Source organism: Pristiophorus japonicus, chromosome X (genome assembly GCF_044704955.1).
Source record: "Pristiophorus japonicus isolate sPriJap1 chromosome X, sPriJap1.hap1, whole genome shotgun sequence".
In the NCBI taxonomy this organism is placed as follows: domain Eukaryota; kingdom Metazoa; phylum Chordata; class Chondrichthyes; family Pristiophoridae; genus Pristiophorus; species Pristiophorus japonicus.
The window spans coordinates 6,641,657-6,660,467 of NC_092010.1; the positions used below are offsets into that span (position 1 = coordinate 6,641,657).

Here is an 18,811-nt window from a genome sequence, read left to right on the forward strand (position 1 = left end):
GGTGCAGAGCTCGTAGTGGGGCTCTCTGCGGAGCTGGGAGAGGGGCTGGGGGTGGAGCTGTGAGAGGGGCTGTGGACGGAGCTGGGAGTGGGGCTGGGGGCGGAGCTGGGAGTGGGGCTCAGGGCGGAGCTGGGAGGGGCTGGAGGCGGGGAAGTGAGAGGGGCTGGGGGCGGAGCTGGGAGTGAGCCTTGGGGCGGAGCTGGGATTGTGTCTGGTGGGGCAGCTGTGAGAGGGGCTGGGGGCGGAGCTGGTCGTGGGGCTGGTGGCGTAGCTGGGAGTGGGGCTGCGGGTGGAGCTGAGAGAGGGGTTAGGTGGAGCTGGGAGTGAGCCTGGGGGGCGGAGCTGGGAGAGGGGCTGGGAGTGAGCCTGGGGGCGGAGCTGGGAGAGTTGCCAGGGGCTGAGCTGGGAGTGGGGCTGGGGGCGGAGCTGGGAGTGGGGCTGAGGGCGGAGCTGGGAGTGGGTCTGGGAGCGGAGCTGGGAGTGCGCCTGGGGGCGGAGCTGGGAGAGGGGCTGAGGACAGAGCTGGGAGTGGGGCTGGGGGCGGAGCTGGTAGTGGGGCAGGGGGCGGAGCTGGTAGTGGGGCTGGTGGCGGAGCTGGGAGAGGGGCTGGAGGCGGAGCTGGGAGTGTGCCTGGGTGCGGAGCTGCAAGAGGGTTTGGGGGCGGAGTTGGAAGTGAGCCTTGGAGCGGGGCTGGGAGAGGGGTTGGGGGCGGAGATGGGAGTGAGCCTGGGGGCGGAGCTGGGAGTGGGGCTGCGGCCGGAGCTGGGAGAGGGGCTGGGGGCGGAGCTGCGAGTGGGGCTGGGAGCGGAGCTGGGCGAGGGCTTGGGGGTGGAGCTGGGAGTGAGCCAAGGGGCGGATCTGGGAGTGGGGCTGGGGGCGGAGCTGGGACTGAGCCTGAGGCCGGAGCTGGTAGTGAGGCTGGGTGAGGAGCTGGGAGTTGGCCTGGGGGCGGAGGTGGGAGAGGGGCTGGGGGCGGAGCTGGGCGTGAGCCTAGGCGCGGAGCTGGGAGTATGGCTGGGGGCAGAGCTGGGAGAGGGGCTGGGGGCTCAGCTGGGAGAGGGGCTGGGGGCTCAGCTGGGAGTGGGGCTGCAGGCGGAGCTGGTAGTGGGGCTGTGGGCTGAGCTGTGAGCGTGCCTGGGTGCGGAGCTGTGAGTGGGGCGGGTGCGGAGATCGTAGTGGGGCTCTGGGCGGAGCTGGGAGAGGGGTTGGGGGTGGAGCTGTGAGAGGGGCTGGGGGCGGAGCTAGGAGAAGGGTTGGGGGCGGAGCTGGGAGTGAGCCTTGGAGCGGAGCTGGGAGAGGGGTTGGGGCGGAGATGGGAGTGAGCCTGGGGGCTGAGCTGGGAGTGTGCCTGGGTGCGGAGCTGTGAGAGGGGCGGGTGCAGAGCTCGTAGTGGGGCTCTCTGCGGAGCTGGGAGAGGGGCTGGGGGTGGAGCTGTGAGAGGGGCTGTGGACGGAGCTGGGAGTGGTGCTGGGGGCGGAGCTGGGAGTGGGGCTCAGGGCGGAGCTGGGAGGGGCTGGAGGCGGGGAAGTGAGAGGGGCTGGGGGCGGAGCTGGGAGTGAGCCTTGGGGCGGAGCTGGGATTGTGTCTGGTGGGGCAGCTGTGAGAGGGGCTGGTGGCGGAGCTGAGAGAGGGGCTGGTGGCGGAGCTGGGAGAGGGTCTGCGGGTGGAGCTGGGAGAGGGTCTGCGGGCGGAGCTGGGAGAGGGCCTGGTGGCGGAGATGAGAGAGGGTCTGGTGGCGGAGCTGCGAGAGGGGCTGGTGGCGGAGCTGGGAGTCGGGCTGCGGGTGGAGCTGAGAGAGGGGTTGGGGTGGAGCTGGGAGTGAGCCTGGGGGGCGGAGCTGGGAGAGGGGCTGGGAGTGAGCCTGGGGGCGGAGCTGGGAGAGGTGCCAGGGGCTGAGCTGGGAGTGGGGCTGGGGGCGGAGCTGGGAGTGGGGCTGAGGGCGGAGCTGGGAGTGGGTCTGGGAGCGGAGCTGGGAGTGAGCCTGGGGGCGGAGCTGGGAGAGGGGCTGAGGACAGAGCTTGGAGTGGGGCTGGGGGCGGAGCTGATAGTGGGGCTGGGGGCGGAGCTGGTAGTGGGGCTGGTGGCGGAGCTGGGAGAGGGGCTGGAGGCGGAGCTGGGAGTGTGCCTCGGTGCGGAGCTGTGAGTGGGGCGGGTGCGGAGCTCGCAGTGGGGCTCTGGGCGGAGCTGGGAGTGGGGCTACGGGTGGAGCTGGGAGAGGGGCTGGAGGCGGGGAAGTGAGAGGGGCTGTGGGCGGAGCTGGGAGTGGGGCTGGGAGTGAGCCTTGGGGCGGAGCTGGGATTGTGTCTGGTGGGGCAGGTGTGAAAGGGGATGGGGGTGGAGCTGGTAGTGGGGCTGGGGGCGGAGCTGGGAGTGGGGCTGGGGGTGGAGCTGAGAGAGGGTTTGGGGCGGAGCTGGGAGATAGGTTGGGGCGGAGCTGGGAGTCGGTCTGGGTCGGAGCTGGGAGTGAGCCTTGGGGCGAAGCTGGAATTGTGTCTGGGGGGGCAGCTGTGAGACGGGCTGGGGCGGAGCTGGGAGTGAGCCTGGGGGTGGAGCTGGGAGTGAGCCTGGGGCTGGAGCTGGGAGAAGGGTTGGGGGCGGAAATGGGAGTGAGCCTGGGGGCGGAGCTGGGAGTGGGGCTGGGAGTGGGGCTGGGGGTGGAGCTGGTAGTGGGTCTGGTGGCGGAGCTCGGAGAGGGGCTGTGGGCTGAGCTGGGAGTGTGCCTGGGTGCGGAGCTGTGAGTGGGGCGGGTGCGGAGCTCGTAGTGGGGCTCTGGGCGGAGCTGGGAGATGGGCTGGGGGTGGAGCTGTGAGAGGGGCTGGTGGCGGAGCTGGGAGTGAGCCTTGGGGCAGAGCTGGGAGTGTGGCTGGGGGCGGAGCTGGGAGTGGGGCTGGGGACGGAGCTGCGAGTGGGGCTGGGGCCGGAGCTGGTAGTGGGGCTGGGGGGCGGAGCTGGGAGTGGGGCTGGGGGCGGAGCTGCGAGTGGGGCTGGGGCCGGAGCTGGGAGAGGGGCTGGCGGCGGAGCTGGGAGTGAGCCTTGGAGCGGGGCTGGGAGAGGGGTTGGGGGCGGAGATGGGAGTGAGCCTGGGGGCGGAGCTGGGAGTGGGGCTGGGGCCGGAGCTGGGAGAGGGGCTGGGGGCGGAGCTGCGAGTGGGGCTGGGAGCGGAGCTGGGCGAGGGCTTGGGGGCGGAGCTGGGAGTGAGCCAAGGGGTGGATCTGGGAGTGGGGCTGGGGGCGGAGCTGGGACTGAGCCTGAGGCCGGAGCTGGTAGTGAGGCTGGGTGAGGAGCTGGGAGTTGGCCTGGGGGCGGAGGTGGGAGAGGGGCTGGGGGCGGAGCTGGGCGTGAGCCTAGGCGCGGAGCTGGGAGTATGGCTGGGGGCAGAGCTGGGAGAGGGGCTGGGGGCTCAGCTGGGAGAGGGGCTGGGGGCTCAGCTGGGAGTGGGGCTGCAGGCGGAGCTGGTAGTGGGGCTGTGGGCTGAGCTGGGAGCGTGCCTGGGTGCGGAGCTGTGAGTGGGGCGGGTGCGGAGATCGTAGTGGGGCTCTGGGCGGAGCTGGGAGAGGGGTTGGGGGTGGAGCTGTGAGAGGGGCTGAGGGTGGAGCTGTGAGAGGGGCTGTGGGCGGAGCTGGGAGTGGGGCTGGTGGCGGAGCTGCGAGGGGGGCGCAGGGCGGATCTGGGAGAGGGGCTGAGGGCGCGGAAGTGAGAAGGGTGTGGGGGGAGCTGGGTGTGGGGCTGGGGGCGGAGCTGGGATTGTGTCTGGTGGGGCAGCTGGGAGATGGGTTGGGGGCGGAGCTGGGAGAGGGGCTGTGGGCGGAGCTGGGAGTGGGGCTGGTGGCGGAACTGGGAGTGGGGCGCAGGGCGGAGCTGGGAGAGGGGCGGGGAAGTGAGAAGTGCTGTGGGGGGAGCTGGGCGTAAGCCTGGGGTCAGAGCTGGGAGAGGGGTTGGGGGCAGAGCTGCAAGTGGGGCTGGGGCAGGAGCTGGGAGAGGGGCTGGGGGTGGAGCTGGGAGTGGGGCTGGGGGTGGAGCTGAGAGCGGGTTTGGGGCGGAGCTGGGAGTGAGCCTGGGGGTGGAGCTGGGAGATGGGTTGGGGGCGGAGCTGGGAGTGAGCCTTGGGGCGAAGCTGGAATTGTGTGTGGGGGGGCAGCTGTGAGCGGAGCTGGTAGTGAGCCTGGGGGTGGAGCTGGGAGTGAGCCAGGGGGTGGAGCTGGGAGAGGGGTTGGGGGCGGAGCTGGGAGTGAGTCTGGGGGTGGAGCTGGGAGAAGGGTTGGGGGCGGAGCTGGGAGTGAGCCTGGGGGCGGAGCTGGGTCTGAGCCGGAGGCCGGTGCTGGGAGTGGGTCTGGGAGCGGAGCTGGGAGTGAGCCTGGGGGCGGAGCTGGGAGAGGGGCTGAGGACAGAGCTGGGAGTGGGGCTGGGGGCGGAGCTGATAGTGGGGCTGGGGGCGGAGCTGGTAGTGGGGCTGGTGGCGAAGCTGGGAGAGGGGCTGGAGGCGGAGCTGGGAGTGTGCCTGGGTGCGGAGCTGTGAGTGGGGCGGGTGCGGAGCTCGCAGTGGGGCTCTGGGCGGAGCTGGGAGTGGGGCTACGGGTGGAGCTGGGAGAGGGGCTGGAGGCGGGGAAGTGAGAGGGGCTGTGGGCGGAGCTGGGAGTGGGGCTGGGAGTGAGCCTGGGGCTGGAGCTGGGAGAAGGGTTGGGGGCGGAGATGGGAGTGAGCCTGGGGGCGGAGCTGGGAGAGGGGCTGTGGGCTGAGCTGGGAGTGTGCCTGGGTGCGGAGCTGTGAGTGGGGCGGGTGCGGAGCTCGTAGTGGGGCTCTGGGTGGAGCTGGGAGATGGGCTGGGGGTGGAGCTGTGAGAGGGGCTGGTGGCGGAGCTGGGAGTGAGCCTTGGGGCAGAGCTGGGAGTGTGGCTGGGGGCGGAGCTGGGAGTGGGGCTGGGGCCGGAGCTGGTTGTGGGGCTGGGGGGCGGAGCTGGGAGTGGGGCTGGGGGCTGAGCTGCGAGTGGGGCTGGGGCCGGAGCTGGGAGAGGGGCTGGCGGCGGAGCTGGGAGTGAGCCTGGCGGCGGAGCTGCAAGAGGGTTTGGGGGCGGAGTTGGAAGTGAGCCTTGGAGCGGGGCTGGGAGAGGGGTTGGGGGCGGAGATGGGAGTGAGCCTGGGGGCGGAGCTGGGAGTGGGGCTGGGGCCGGAGCTGGGAGAGGGGCTGGGGGCGGAGCTGCGAGTGGGGCTGGGAGCGGAGCTGGGCGAGGGGATGGGGGCGGAGCTGGGAGTGAGCCAAGGGGCGGATCTGGGAGTGGGGCTGGGGGCGGAGCTGGGACTGAGCCTGAGGCCGGACCTGGGAGTGAGGCTGGGTGAGGAGCTGGTAGTTGGCCTGGGGTCGGAGGTGGGAGAGGGGCTGGGGGCGGAGCTGGGCGTGAGCCTAGGGGCGGAGCTGGGAGTATGGCTGGGGGCAGAGCTGGGAGAGGGGCTGGGGGCTCAGCTGGGAGAGGGGCTGGGGGCTCAGCTGGGAGAGGGGCTGGGGGCTCAGCTGGGAGAGGGGCTGGGGGCGGAGCTGGGAGTGAGCCTGGGGGCGGAGCTGTGAGAGGGGCTGGGGCGGAGCTGGGAGTGGGGCTGGGGGCGGAGCTGGGTGTGTGGCTGGGGGGGGAGCTGGGAGTGGGGCTCTGGGCGGAGCTGGGAGAGGGGCTGGCGGCGGAGATGGGAGTGGTGCTGGGGGCGGAGCTGGGAGTGAGCCTGGGGGCGGAGCTAGGAGAAGGGTTGGGGGCGGAGCTGGGAGTGAGCCTTGGAGCGGAGCTGGGAGAGGGGTTGGGGCGGAGATGGGAGTGAGCCTGGGGGCTGAGCTGGGAGTGTGCCTGGGTGCGGAGCTGTGAGAGGGGCGGGTGCAGAGCTCGTAGTGGGGCTCTCTGCGGAGCTGGGAGAGGGGCTGGGGGTGGAGCTGTGAGAGGGGCTGTGGACGGAGCTGGGAGTGGGGCTGGGGGCGGAGCTGGGAGTGGGGCTCAGGGCGGAGCTGGGAGGGGCTGGAGGCGGGGAAGTGAGAGGGGCTGGGGGCGGAGCTGGGAGTGAGCCTTGGGGCGGAGCTGGGATTGTGTCTGGTGGGGCAGCTGTGAGAGGGGCTGGGGGCGGAGCTGGTAGTGGGGCTGGTGGCGTAGCTGGGAGTGGGGCTGCGGGTGGAGCTGAGAGAGGGGTTGGGGTGGAGCTGGGAGTGAGCCTGGGGGGCGGAGCTGGGAGAGGGGCTGGGAGTGAGCCTGGGGGCGGAACTGGGAGAGTTGCCAGGGGCTGAGCTGGGAGTGGGGCTGGGGGGCGGAGCTGGGAGTGGGGCTGAGGGCGGAGCTGGGAGTGGGTCTGGGAGCGGAGCTGGGAGTGCGCCTGGGGGCGGAGCTGGGAGAGGGGCTGAGGACAGAGCTGGGAGTGGGGCTGGGGGCGGAGCTGGTAGTGGGGCAGGGGGCGGAGCTGGTAGTGGGGCTGGTGGCGGAGCTGGGAGAGGGGCTGGAGGCGGAGCTGGGAGTGTGCCTGGGTGCGGAGCTGCAAGAGGGTTTGGGGGCGGAGTTGGAAGTGAGCCTTGGAGCGGGGCTGGGAGAGGGGTTGGGGGCGGAGATGGGAGTGAGCCTGGGGGCGGAGCTGGGAGTGGGGCTGCGGCCGGAGCTGGGAGAGGGGCTGGGGGCGGAGCTGCGAGTGGGGCTGGGAGCGGAGCTGGGCGAGGGCTTGGGGGTGGAGCTGGGAGTGAGCCAAGGGGCGGATCTGGGAGTGGGGCTGGGGGCGGAGCTGGGACTGAGCCTGAGGCCGGAGCTGGTAGTGAGGCTGGGTGAGGAGCTGGGAGTTGGCCTGGGGGCGGAGGTGGGAGAGGGGCTGGGGGCGGAGCTGGGCGTGAGCCTAGGCGCGGAGCTGGGAGTATGGCTGGGGGCAGAGCTGGGAGAGGGGCTGGGGGCTCAGCTGGGAGAGGGGCTGGGGGCTCAGCTGGGAGTGGGGCTGCAGGCGGAGCTGGTAGTGGGGCTGTGGGCTGAGCTGGGAGCGTGCCTGGGTGCGGAGCTGTGAGTGGGGCGGGTGCGGAGATCGTAGTGGGGCTCTGGGCGGAGCTGGGAGAGGGGTTGGGGGTGGAGCTGTGAGAGGGGCTGGGGGCGGAGCTAGGAGAAGGGTTGGGGGCGGAGCTGGGAGTGAGCCTTGGAGCGGAGCTGGGAGAGGGGTTGGGGCGGAGATGGGAGTGAGCCTGGGGGCTGAGCTGGGAGTGTGCCTGGGTGCGGAGCTGTGAGAGGGGCGGGTGCAGAGCTCGTAGTGGGGCTCTCTGCGGAGCTGGGAGAGGGGCTGGGGGTGGAGCTGTGAGAGGGGCTGTGGACGGAGCTGGGAGTGGGGCTGGGGGCGGAGCTGGGAGTGGGGCTCAGGGCGGAGCTGGGAGGGGCTGGAGGCGGGGAAGTGAGAGGGGCTGGGGGCGGAGCTGGGAGTGAGCCTTGGGGCGGAGCTGGGATTGTGTCTGGTGGGGCAGCTGTGAGAGGGGCTGGTGGCGGAGCTGAGAGAGGGGCTGGTGGCGGAGCTGGGAGAGGGTCTGCGGGTGGAGCTGGGAGAGGGTCTGCGGGCGGAGCTGGGAGAGGGCCTGGTGGCGGAGATGAGAGAGGGTCTGGTGGCGGAGCTGCGAGAGGGGCTGGTGGCGGAGCTGGGAGTCGGGCTGCGGGTGGAGCTGAGAGAGGGGTTGGGGTGGAGCTGGGAGTGAGCCTGGGGGGCGGAGCTGGGAGAGGGGCTGGGAGTGAGCCTGGGGGCGGAGCTGGGAGATGTGCCAGGGGCTGAGCTGGGAGTGGGGCTGGGGGCGGAGCTGGGAGTGGGGCTGAGGGCGGAGCTGGGAGTGGGTCTGGGAGCGGAGCTGGGAGTGAGCCTGGGGGCGGAGCTGGGAGAGGGGCTGAGGACAGAGCTTGGAGTGGGGCTGGGGGCGGAGCTGATAGTGGGGCTGGGGGCGGAGCTGGTAGTGGGGCTGGTGGCGGAGCTGGGAGAGGGGCTGGAGGCGGAGCTGGGAGTGTGCCTGGGTGCGGAGCTGTGAGTGGGGCGGGTGCGGAGCTCGCAGTGGGGCTCTGGGCGGAGCTGGGAGTGGGGCTACGGGTGGAGCTGGGAGAGGGGCTGGAGGCGGGGAAGTGAGAGGGGCTGTGGGCGGAGCTGGGAGTGGGGCTGGGAGTGAGCCTTGGGGCGGAGCTGGGATTGTGTCTGGTGGAGCAGGTGTGAAAGTGGATGGGGGTGGAGCTGGTAGTGGGGCTGGGGGCGGAGCTGGGAGTGGGGCTGGGGGTGGAGCTGAGAGAGGGTTTGGGGCGGAGCTGGGAGATAGGTTGGGGTGGAGCTGGGAGTCGGTCTGCGGACAGAGCTGGGAGAGGGGCTGTGGGCGGAGCTGGGAGTCGGTCTGGGTCGGAGCTGGGAGTGAGCCTTGGGGCGAAGCTGGAATTGTGTCTGGGGGGGCAGCTGTGAGACGGGCTGGGGCGGAGCTGCGAGTGGGGCTGGGGCCGGAGCTGGGAGAGGGGCTGGCGGCGGAGCTGGGAGTGAGCCTTGGAGCGGGGCTGGGAGAGGGGTTGGGGGCGGAGATGGGAGTGAGCCTGGGGGCGGAGCTGGGAGTGGGGCTGCGGCCGGAGCTGGGAGAGGGGCTGGGGGCGGAGCTGCGAGTGGGGCTGGGAGCGGAGCTGGGCGAGGGCTTGGGGGCGGAGCTGGGAGTGAGCCAAGGGGCGGATCTGGGAGTGGGGCTGGGGGCGGAGCTGGGACTGAGCCTGAGGCCGGAGCTGGTAGTGAGGCTGGGTGAGGAGCTGGGAGTTGGCCTGGGGGCGGAGGTGGGAGAGGGGCTGGGGGCGGAGCTGGGCGTGAGCCTAGGCGCGGAGCTGGGAGTATGGCTGGGGGCAGAGCTGGGAGAGGGGCTGGGGGCTCAGCTGGGAGAGGGGCTGGGGGCTCAGCTGGGAGTGGGGCTGCAGGCGGAGCTGGTAGTGGGGCTGTGGGCTGAGCTGGGAGCGTGCCTGGGTGCGGAGCTGTGAGTGGGGCGGGTGCGGAGATCGTAGTGGGGCTCTGGGCGGAGCTGGGAGAGGGGTTGGGGGTGGAGCTGTGAGAGGGGCTGGGGGTGGAGCTGTGAGAGGGGCTGTGGGCGGAGCTGGGAGTGGGGCTGGTGGCGGAGCTGCGAGGGGGGCGCAGGGCGGATCTGGGAGAGGGGCTGAGGGCGCGGAAGTGAGAAGGGTGTGGGGGGAGCTGGGTGTGGGGCTGGGGGCGGAGCTGGGATTGTGTCTGGTGGGGCAGCTGTGAGAGGGGCTGGGGTCGGAGCTGGTAGTGGGGCTGGGGGCGGAGCTGGGAGTGGGGCTGGGGGTGGAGCTGAGAGAGGGTTTGGGCTGGAGCTTGGAGTGAGCCTGGGGGTGGAGCTGGGAGATGGGTTGGGGGCGGAGCTGGGAGAGGGGCTGTGGGTGGAGCTGGGAGTGAGCCTTGGGGCGAAGCTGGAATTGTGACTGGGGGGGCAGCTGTGAGAGGGGCTGGGGGCGGAGCTGGTCGTGGGGCTGGGGGCGGAGCTGGGAGTGAGCCTGGGGGTGGAGCTGGGAGATGGGTTGGGGGCGGAGCTGGGAGAGGGGTTGGGGGCGGAGCTGGGAGTGAGCCTGGGAGCGGAGCTGGGTCTGAGCCTGAGGCCGGAGCTGGGAGTGGGGCTGGGGGCGGAGCTGCGAGCGGAGCTGGGCGAGGGGATGGGGGCGGAGCTGGGAGTGAGCCAAGGGGCGGATCTGGGAGTGGGGCTGGGGGCGGAGCTGGGACTGAGCCTGAGGCCGGACCTGGGAGTGAGGCTGGGTGAGGAGCTGGGAGTTGGCCTGGGGTCGGAGGTGGGAGAGGGGCTGGGGGCGGAGCTGGGAGAGGGGCTGGGGGCTCAGCTGGGAGAGGGGCTGGGGGCTCAGCTGGGAGAGGGGCTGGGGGCGGAGCTGGGAGAGGGGCTGGGGGCTCAGCTGGGAGAGGGGCTGGGGGCGGAGCTGGGAGTGAGCCTGGGGGCGGAGCTGTGAGAGGGGCTGGGGCGGAGCTGGGAGTGGGGCTGGGGGCGGAGCTGGGAGTGGGGCTCTGGGCGGAGCTGGGAGAGGGGCTGGCGGCGGAGATGGGAGTGGTGCTGGGGGCGGAGCTGGGAGTGAGCCTGGGGGCGGAGCTAGGAGAAGGGTTGGGGGCGGAGCTGGGAGTGAGCCTTGGAGCGGAGCTGGGAGAGGGGTTGGGGCGGAGATGGGAGTGAGCCTGGGGGCTGAGCTGGGAGTGTGCCTGGGTGCGGAGCTGTGAGAGGGGCGGGTGCAGAGCTCGTAGTGGGGCTCTCTGCGGAGCTGGGAGAGGGGCTGGGGGTGGAGCTGTGAGAGGGGCTGTGGACGGAGCTGGGAGTGGGGCTGGGGGCGGAGCTGGGAGTGGGGCTCAGGGCGGAGCTGGGAGGGGCTGGAGGCGGGGAAGTGAGAGGGGCTGGGGGCGGAGCTGGGAGTGAGCCTTGGGGCGGAGCTGGGATTGTGTCTGGTGGGGCAGCTGTGAGAGGGGCTGGGGGCGGAGCTGGTAGTGGGGCTGGTGGCGTAGCTGGGAGTGGGGCTGCGGGTGGAGCTGAGAGAGGGGTTAGGTGGAGCTGGGAGTGAGCCTGGGGGGCGGAGCTGGGAGAGGGGCTGGGAGTGAGCCTGGGGGCGGAGCTGGGAGAGTTGCCAGGGGCTGAGCTGGGAGTGGGGCTGGTGGCGGAGCTGGGAGTGGGGCTGAGGGCGGAGCTGGGAGTGGGTCTGGGAGCGGAGCTGGGAGTGCGCCTGGGGGCGGAGCTGGGAGAGGGGCTGAGGACAGAGCTGGGAGTGGGGCTGGGGGCGGAGCTGGTAGTGGGGCAGGGGGCGGAGCTGGTAGTGGGGCTGGTGGCGGAGCTGGGAGAGGGGCTGGAGGCGGAGCTGGGAGTGTGCCTGGGTGCGGAGCTGCAAGAGGGTTTGGGGGCGGAGTTGGAAGTGAGCCTTGGAGCGGGGCTGGGAGAGGGGTTGGGGGCGGAGATGGGAGTGAGCCTGGGGGCGGAGCTGGGAGTGGGGCTGCGGCCGGAGCTGGGAGAGGGGCTGGGGGCGGAGCTGCGAGTGGGGCTGGGAGCGGAGCTGGGCGAGGGCTTGGGGGTGGAGCTGGGGGCGGAGCTGGGACTGAGCCTGAGGCCGGAGCTGGTAGTGAGGCTGGGTGAGGAGCTGGGAGTTGGCCTGGGGGCGGAGGTGGGAGAGGGGCTGGGGGCGGAGCTGGGCGTGAGCCTAGGCGCGGAGCTGGGAGTATGGCTGGGGGCAGAGCTGGGAGAGGGGCTGGGGGCTCAGCTGGGAGAGGGGCTGGGGGCTCAGCTGGGAGTGGGGCTGCAGGCGGAGCTGGTAGTGGGGCTGTGGGCTGAGCTGGGAGCGTGCCTGGGTGCGGAGCTGTGAGTGGGGCGGGTGCGGAGATCGTAGTGGGGCTCTGGGCGGAGCTGGGAGAGGGGTTGGGGGTGGAGCTGTGAGAGGGGCTGGGGGTGGAGCTGTGAGAGGGGCTGTGGGCGGAGCTGGGAGTGGGGCTGGTGGCGGAGCTGCGAGGGGGGCGCAGGGCGGATCTGGGAGAGGGGCTGAGGGCGCGGAAGTGAGAAGGGCTGTGGGGGGAGCTGGGTGTGGGGCTGGGGGCGGAGCTGGGATTGTGTCTGGTGGGGCAGCTGTGAGAGGGGCTGGGGATGGAGTTGGTAGTGGGGTTGGGGGGCGGAGCTGGAAGTGGGGCTGGGGGCGGAGCTGAGAGAGGGGTTGGGGCAGAGCTGGGAGTGAGCCTGGGGGTGGAGCTGGGAGTGAGCCTGGGGGCGGAGCTGGGAGTGAGCCTGGGGGGCGGAGCTGGGAGAAGGGCTGGGGGCGGAGCTGGGAGAGGAACTGGGAGAGGGGTTGGGGGCGGAACTGGGAGTGAGTCTGGGGGTGGAGCTGGGAGAAGGGTTGGGGGCGGAGCTGGGAGTGAGCTAGGGGAGGAGCAGGGAGTGAGCCTGGGGGCGGAGCTGGGAGAAGGGCTGGGGGCGGAGCTGGGAGTGAGCCTGGGGGCGGAGCTGGGAGTGAGCCTGGGGGCGGAGCTGGGAGAGGGGCTGGGAGTGAGCCTGGGGGCGGAGCTGGGAGAGTTGCCTGGGGCTGAGCTGGGAGTGGGGCTGGGGGCGGAGCTGGGAGTGGGGCTGAGGGCGGAGCTGGGAGTGGGTCTGGGAGCGGAGCTGGGAGTGCGCCTGGGGGCGGAGCTGGGAGAGGGGCTGAGGACAGAGCTGGGAGTGGGGCTGGTGGCGGAGCTGGGAGAGGGGCTGGAGGCGGAGCTGGGAGTGTGCCTGGGTGCGGAGCTGCAAGAGGGTTTGGGGGCGGAGTTGGAAGTGAGCCTTGGAGCGGGGCTGGGAGAGGGGCTGGGGGCGGAGCTGGGACTGAGCCTGAGGCCGGAGCTGGTAGTGAGGCTGGGTGAGGAGCTGGGAGTTGGTCTGGGGGCGGAGGTGGGAGAGGGGCTGGGGGCGGAGCTGGGCGTGAGCCTAGGCGCGGAGCTGGGAGTATGGCTGGGGGCAGAGCTGGGAGAGGGGCTGGGGGCTCAGCTGGGAGAGGGGCTGGGGGCTCAGCTGGGAGTGGGGCTGCAGGCGGAGCTGGTAGTGGGGCTGTGGGCTGAGCTGGGAGCGTGCCTGGGTGCGGAGCTGTGAGTGGGGCGGGTGCGGAGATCGTAGTGGGGCTCTGGGCGGAGCTGGGAGAGGGGTTGGGGGTGGAGCTGTGAGAGGGGCTGGGGGTGGAGCTGTGAGAGGGGCTGTGGGCGGAGCTGGGAGTGGGGCTGGTGGCGGAGCTGCGAGGGGGGCGCAGGGCGGATCTGGGAGAGGGGCTGAGGGCGCGGAAGTGAGAAGGGCTGTGGGGGGAGCTGGGTGTGGGGCTGGGGGCGGAGCTGGGATTGTGTCTGGTGGGGCAGCTGTGAGAGGGGCTGGGGATGGAGTTGGTAGTGGGGTTGGGGGGCGGAGCTGGAAGTGGGGCTGGGGGCGGAGCTGAGAGAGGGGTTGGGGCAGAGCTGGGAGTGAGCCTGGGGGTGGAGCTGGGAGTGAGCCTGGGGGCGGAGCTGGGAGTGAGCCTGGGGGCGGAGCTGGGAGAAGGGCTGGGGGCGGAGCTGGGAGAGGAACTGGGAGAGGGGTTGGGGGCGGAACTGGGAGTGAGTCTGGGGGTGGAGCTGGGAGAAGGGTTGGGGGCGGAGCTGGGAGTGAGCTAGGGGAGGAGCAAGGAGTGAGCCTGGGGGCGGAGCTGGGAGAAGGGCTGGGGGCGGAGCTGGAAGTGAGCCTGGGGGCGGAGCTGGGAGTGAGCCTGGGGGCGGAGCTGGGAGAGGGGCTGGGGGCGGAGCTGGCAGTGGGGCTGGGGTCAGATCTGGTAGATGGGCTGGGGGCTCAGCTGGGAGTGGGGCCGGGGCCGGAGCTGGGAGAGGGCTGGGGGCGGAGCTGCGAGTGGGGCTGGTGGCGGAGCTGAGAGAGGGGCTGGTGGCAGAGCTGGCAGAGGGGCTTCTGGCGGAGCTGAGAGAGGGGCTGGTGGCGGAGCTGGGAGAGGGGCTGTGGGTGGAGCTGGGAGAGTGGCTGGTGGCGGAGCTGAGAGAGGGGCTGGTGGCGGAGCTGGGAGAGGGTCTGCGGGCGGAGTTGGGAGAGGGTCTGTGGGTGGAGCTGGGAGAGGGGCTGGTGGCGGAGCTGAGAGAGGGGCTGGTGGCGGAGCTGGGAGAGGTTCTGCGGGTGGAGCTGGGAGAGGGTCTGCGGGCGGAGCTGAGAGAGGGGCTGGTGGCGGAGCTGGGCGAGGATCTGCGCGTGGAGCTGGGAGGATCTGCGGGTGGAACTGGGAGAGGGACTCGTGGCGGAGCTGGCAGAGGGGCTGGTGACGGAGGTGAGAGAGGGGCTGGTGGCGGAGGTGAGAGAGGTGCTGGTGGCGGAGCTGGGAGAGGGGCTGGTGGCGGAGCTGGGAGAGGGGCTGGTGGCTGAGCTGGGAGAGGATCTGCGGGTGGAGCTGGGAGAGGGGCTGGTGGCGGAGCTGGGAGAGGGGCTGCTGGCGGAGCTGAGAGAGGGGCTGCTGGCGGAGCTGAGAGAGGGGCTGCTGGAGGAGCAGGGAGAGGGTCTGCGCGCGGAGCTAAGAGAGGGGCTGCTGGCGGAGCTGAGAGAGGGTCTGCGGGTGGAGCTGGGAGAGGGGCTGGTGGCGGAGCTGAGAAAGGGGCTGGTGGCGGAGCTGGGAGAGGGTCTCCGGGAGGAGCTGGGAGAGGGTCTGCGGGCGGAGCTGAGAGAGGGTCTGCGGGCGGAGCTGAGAGAGGGGCTGGTGGCGGAGCTGAGAGAGGGGCTGGTGGCGGAGCTGGCAGAGGGGCTGGTGGCGGACCTGAGAGAGGGGCTGGTGGCGGAGCTGGGAGAGGGTCTGCGGGTGGAGCTGGGAGAGGGGCTGGTGGCGGAACTGAGAGAGCGGTTGGTGGCGGAGCTGGGAGAGTGTCTGCGGGCGGAGCTGGGAGAGGGTCTGCGGGCGGAGCTGAGAGAGGGGCTGGTGGCGGAGCTGGGCGAGGATCTGCGCGTGGAGCTGGGAGGATCTGCAGGTGGAACTGGGAGAGGGACTGGTGGCGGAGCTGGGAGAGGGTCTGCGGGTGGAGCTGGGAGAGGGGCTGGTGGCGGAGCTGGGAGTGGGGCTGGTGGTGGAGCTGGGAGAGGGGCTGGTGGCGCAGCTGAGAGAGGGGTTGGTGGCGGAGCTGAGAGAGGGGCTGGTGGCGGAGCTGGGAGAGGTTCTGCGGGTCGAGCTGGGAGAGGGTCTGCGAGCGGAGCTGAGAGATGGGCTGGTGGCGGAGCTGAGAGAGGGGCTGCTGGCGGAGCAGGGAGAGGGTCTGCACGTGGAGCTGGGAGAGGGTCTGCGGGTGGAGCTGGGAGAGGGACTGGTGGCGGAGCTGATAGAGGGGCTGCTGGCGGAGCTGAGAGAGGGGCTGCTGGCGGCCTGAGAGAGGGGCTGGTGGCGGAGCTGGGAGAGGGGCTGGTGGCGGAGCTGAGAGAGGGGCTGGCGGCGGAGCTGAGAGAGGGGCTGGTGGCTGAGCTGGGAGAGGATCTGCGGGTGGAGCTGGGAGAGGGGCTGGTGGCGGAGCTGGGAGAGGGGCTGCTGGCGGAGCTGGGAGAGGTTCTGCGGGTGGAGCTGGGAGAGGGTCTGCGGGTGGAGCTGGGAGAGGTGCTGGTGGCGGAGCTGAGAGAGGGGCTGGTGGCGGAGCTGGGAGAGGGTCTGCGGGTGGAGCTGGGAGAGGGGTTGGTGGCGGAACTGAGAGAGGGGCTGGTGGCGGAGCTGGGAGAGGGTCTGCGGGTGGAGCTGGGAGAGGGGCTGGTGGCGGAGCTGAGAGAGGGGCTGGTGGCGGAGCTGGGAGAGGGTCTGCGGGTGGAGCTGGGAGAGGGGCTGGTGGCGGAGCTGAGAGAGGGGCTGTTGGCGGAGCTGGGAGAGGGTCTGCGGGTCGAGCTGGTAGAGGGTCTGCGGGCGGAGCTGAGAGAGGGGCTGGTGGCGGAGCTGGGCGAGGATCTGCGCGTGGAGCTGGGAGGATCTGCAGGTGGAACTGGGAGAGGGACTGGTGGCGGAGCTGGCAGAGGGGCTGGTGACGGAGGTGAGAGAGGGGCTGGTGGCGGAGGTGAGAGAGGGGCTGGTGGCAGAGCTGGGAGAGGGGCTGGTGGCGGAGCTAGGAAAGGGTCTGCGGGTGGAGCTGGGAGAGGGTCTGCGGGTAAATTTGGGAGGGGGACATGTGGCGGAGCTGGGAGAGGGGCTGGTGGCGGAGCTGGGAGAGGGGCTGGTGGCGGAGCTAAGAGAGGGGCTGGTGGCGGAGCTGAGAGAGAGGCTGGAGGCGGAGCTGGGAGAGGGTTTGCGCGTGGAGCTGGGAGAGGGTCTGCGGGTGGAGCTGGGAGAGGGACTGGTGGCGGAGCTGAGAGAGGGGCTGGTGGCGGAGCTGGCAGAGGGGCTTGTGGCGGAGCTGAGAGAGGGGCTGGTGGCGGAGCTGGGAGAGGGTCTCTGGGTGGAGCTGGGAGAGGGTCTGCGGGCGGAGCTGAGAGAGGGTCTGCGGGCGGAGCTGAGAGAGGGGCTGGTGGCGGAGCTGAGAGAGGGGCTGGTGGCGGAGCTGGCAGAGGGGCTTGTGGCGGAGCTGAGAGAAGGGCTGGTGGCGGAGCTGGGAGACGGGCTGTGGGTGGAGCTGGGAGAGGGGCTGGTGGCGGAGCTGAGAGAGGGGCTGGTGGCGGAGCTGGGAGAGGGTCTGCGGGCGGAGCTGGGAGAGGGTCTGTGGGTGGAGCTGGGAGAGGGGCTGGTGGCGAAGCTGAGAGAGGGGCTGGTGGCGGAGCTGGGAGAGGTTCTGCGGATGGAGCTGGGAGAGGGTCTGCGGGCGGAGCTGAGAGACGGGCTGGTGGCGGAGCTGGGCGAGGATCTGCGCGTGGAGCTGGGAGGATCTGCGGGTGGAACTGGGAGAGGGACTGGTGGCGGAGCCGGCAGAGGGGCTGGTGACGGAGGTGAGAGAGGGGCTGGTGGCGGAGGTGAGAGAGGTGCTGGTGGCGGAGGTGAGAGAGGTGCTGGTGGCAGAGCTGGGAAAGGGTCTGCGGGTGGAGCTGGGAGAGGGTCTGCGGGTAAATTTGGGAGGGGGCCATGTGGCGGAGCTGGGAGAGGTGCTGGTGGCGGTGCTGGGAGAGGGGCTGGTGGCGGAGCTAAGAGAGGGGCTGGTGGCGGAGCTGAGAGAGAGGCTGGAGGCGGAGCTGGGAGAGGGTTTGCGCGCGGAGCTGGGAGAGGGTCTGCGGGCGGAGCTGGGAGAGGTGCTGGTGGCGGAGCTGAGAGATGGGCTGGTGGCGGAGCTGGGAGAGGGGCTGGAGGCGGAGCTGGGAGTGTGCCTGGGTGCGGAGCTGCAAGAGGGTTTGGGGGCGGAGTTGGAAGTGAGCCTTGGAGCGGGGCTGGGAGAGGGGCTGGGGGCGGAGCTGGGACTGAGCCTGAGGCCGGAGCTGGTAGTGAGGCTGGGTGAGGAGCTGGGAGTTGGTCTGGGGGCGGAGGTGGGAGAGGGGCTGGGGGCGGAGCTGGGCGTGAGCCTAGGCGCGGAGCTGGGAGTATGGCTGGGGGCAGAGCTGGGAGAGGGGCTGGGGGCTCAGCTGGGAGAGGGGCTGGGGGCTCAGCTGGGAGTGGGGCTGCAGGCGGAGCTGGTAGTGGGGCTGTGGGCTGAGCTGGGAGCGTGCCTGGGTGCGGAGCTGTGAGTGGGGCGGGTGCGGAGATCGTAGTGGGGCTCTGGGCGGAGCTGGGAGAGGGGTTGGGGGTGGAGCTGTGAGAGGGGCTGGGGGTGGAGCTGTGAGAGGGGCTGTGGGCGGAGCTGGGAGTGGGGCTGGTGGCGGAGCTGCGAGGGGGGCGCAGGGCGGATCTGGGAGAGGGGCTGAGGGCGCGGAAGTGAGAAGGGCTGTGGGGGGAGCTGGGTGTGGGGCTGGGGGCGGAGCTGGGATTGTGTCTGGTGGGGCAGCTGTGAGAGGGGCTGGGGATGGAGTTGGTAGTGGGGTTGGGGGGCGGAGCTGGAAGTGGGGCTGGGGGCGGAGCTGAGAGAGGGGTTGGGGCAGAGCTGGGAGTGAGCCTGGGGGTGGAGCTGGGAGTGAGCCTGGGGGCGGAGCTGGGAGTGAGCCTGGGGGCGGAGCTGGGAGAAGGGCTGGGGGCGGAGCTGGGAGAGGAACTGGGAGAGGGGTTGGGGGCGGAACTGGGAGTGAGTCTGGGGGTGGAGCTGGGAGAAGGGTTGGGGGCGGAGCTGGGAGTGAGCTAGGGGAGGAGCAAGGAGTGAGCCTGGGGGCGGAGCTGGGAGAAGGGCTGGGGGCGGAGCTGGAAGTGAGCCTGGGGGCGGAGCTGGGAGTGAGCCTGGGGGCGGAGCTGGGAGAGGGGCTGGGGGCGGAGCTGGCAGTGGGGCTGGGGTCAGATCTGGTAGATGGGCTGGGGGCTCAGCTGGGAGTGGGGCCGGGGCCGGAGCTGGGAGAGGGCTGGGGGCGGAGCTGCGAGTGGGGCTGGTGGCGGAGCTGAGAGAGGGGCTGGTGGCAGAGCTGGCAGAGGGGCTTCTGGCGGAGCTGAGAGAGGGGCTGGTGGCGGAGCTGGGAGAGGGGCTGTGGGTGGAGCTGGGAGAGTGGCTGGTGGCGGAGCTGAGAGAGGGGCTGGTGGCGGAGCTGGGAGAGGGTCTGCGGGCGGAGTTGGGAGAGGGTCTGTGGGTGGAGCTGGGAGAGGGGCTGGTGGCGGAGCTGAGAGAGGGGCTGGTGGCGGAGCTGGGAGAGGTTCTGCGGGTGGAGCTGGGAGAGGGTCTGCGGGCGGAGCTGAGAGAGGGGCTGGTGGCGGAGCTGGGCGAGGATCTGCGCGTGGAGCTGGGAGGATCTGCGGGTGGAACTGGGAGAGGGACTCGTGGCGGAGCTGGCAGAGGGGCTGGTGACGGAGGTGAGAGAGGGGCTGGTGGCGGAGGTGAGAGAGGTGCTGGTGGCGGAGCTGGGAGAGGGGCTGGTGGCGGAGCTGGGAGAGGGGCTGGTGGCTGAGCTGGGAGAGGATCTGCGGGTGGAGCTGGGAGAGGGGCTGGTGGCGGAGCTGGGAGAGGGGCTGCTGGCGGAGCTGAGAGAGGGGCTGCTGGCGGAGCTGAGAGAGGGGCTGCTGGAGGAGCAGGGAGAGGGTCTGCGCGCGGAGCTAAGAGAGGGGCTGCTGGCGGAGCTGAGAGAGGGTCTGCGGGTGGAGCTGGGAGAGGGGCTGGTGGCGGAGCTGAGAAAGGGGCTGGTGGCGGAGCTGGGAGAGGGTCTCCGGGAGGAGCTGGGAGAGAGTCTGCGGGCGGAGCTGAGAGAGGGTCTGCGGGCGGAGCTGAGAGAGGGGCTGGTGGCGGAGCTGAGAGAGGGGCTGGTGGCGGAGCTGGCAGAGGGGCTGGTGGCGGACCTG

At 71.7% G+C, this 18,811-nt stretch overlaps 4 protein-coding genes across 4 annotated transcripts; all 4 read left to right on the forward strand.

Annotated features, from left to right (window-relative positions):
• Positions 1–714: 714 nt before the first annotated feature.
• LOC139240794 (uncharacterized) lies at positions 715–1,128 on the forward strand. The gene has a single exon (XM_070869271.1). The coding sequence runs from the start codon at positions 715–717 to the stop codon at positions 1,126–1,128; it is 414 nt and encodes a 137-aa protein (XP_070725372.1).
• A 1,940-nt stretch (positions 1,129–3,068) lies between these two features.
• LOC139240795 (isoniazid-induced protein IniB-like) lies at positions 3,069–3,506 on the forward strand. The gene has a single exon (XM_070869273.1). The coding sequence runs from the start codon at positions 3,069–3,071 to the stop codon at positions 3,504–3,506; it is 438 nt and encodes a 145-aa protein (XP_070725374.1).
• Positions 3,507–6,569: 3,063 nt separating this feature from the next.
• LOC139240796 (isoniazid-induced protein IniB-like) lies at positions 6,570–7,007 on the forward strand. The gene has a single exon (XM_070869274.1). It carries the CDS (start codon positions 6,570–6,572, stop codon positions 7,005–7,007), a length of 438 nt encoding a protein of 145 aa, XP_070725375.1.
• A 1,520-nt stretch (positions 7,008–8,527) lies between these two features.
• On the forward strand, positions 8,528–8,965 carry LOC139240797 (isoniazid-induced protein IniB-like). The gene has a single exon (XM_070869275.1). The coding sequence runs from the start codon at positions 8,528–8,530 to the stop codon at positions 8,963–8,965; it is 438 nt and encodes a 145-aa protein (XP_070725376.1).
• Positions 8,966–18,811: the final 9,846 nt, after the last annotated feature.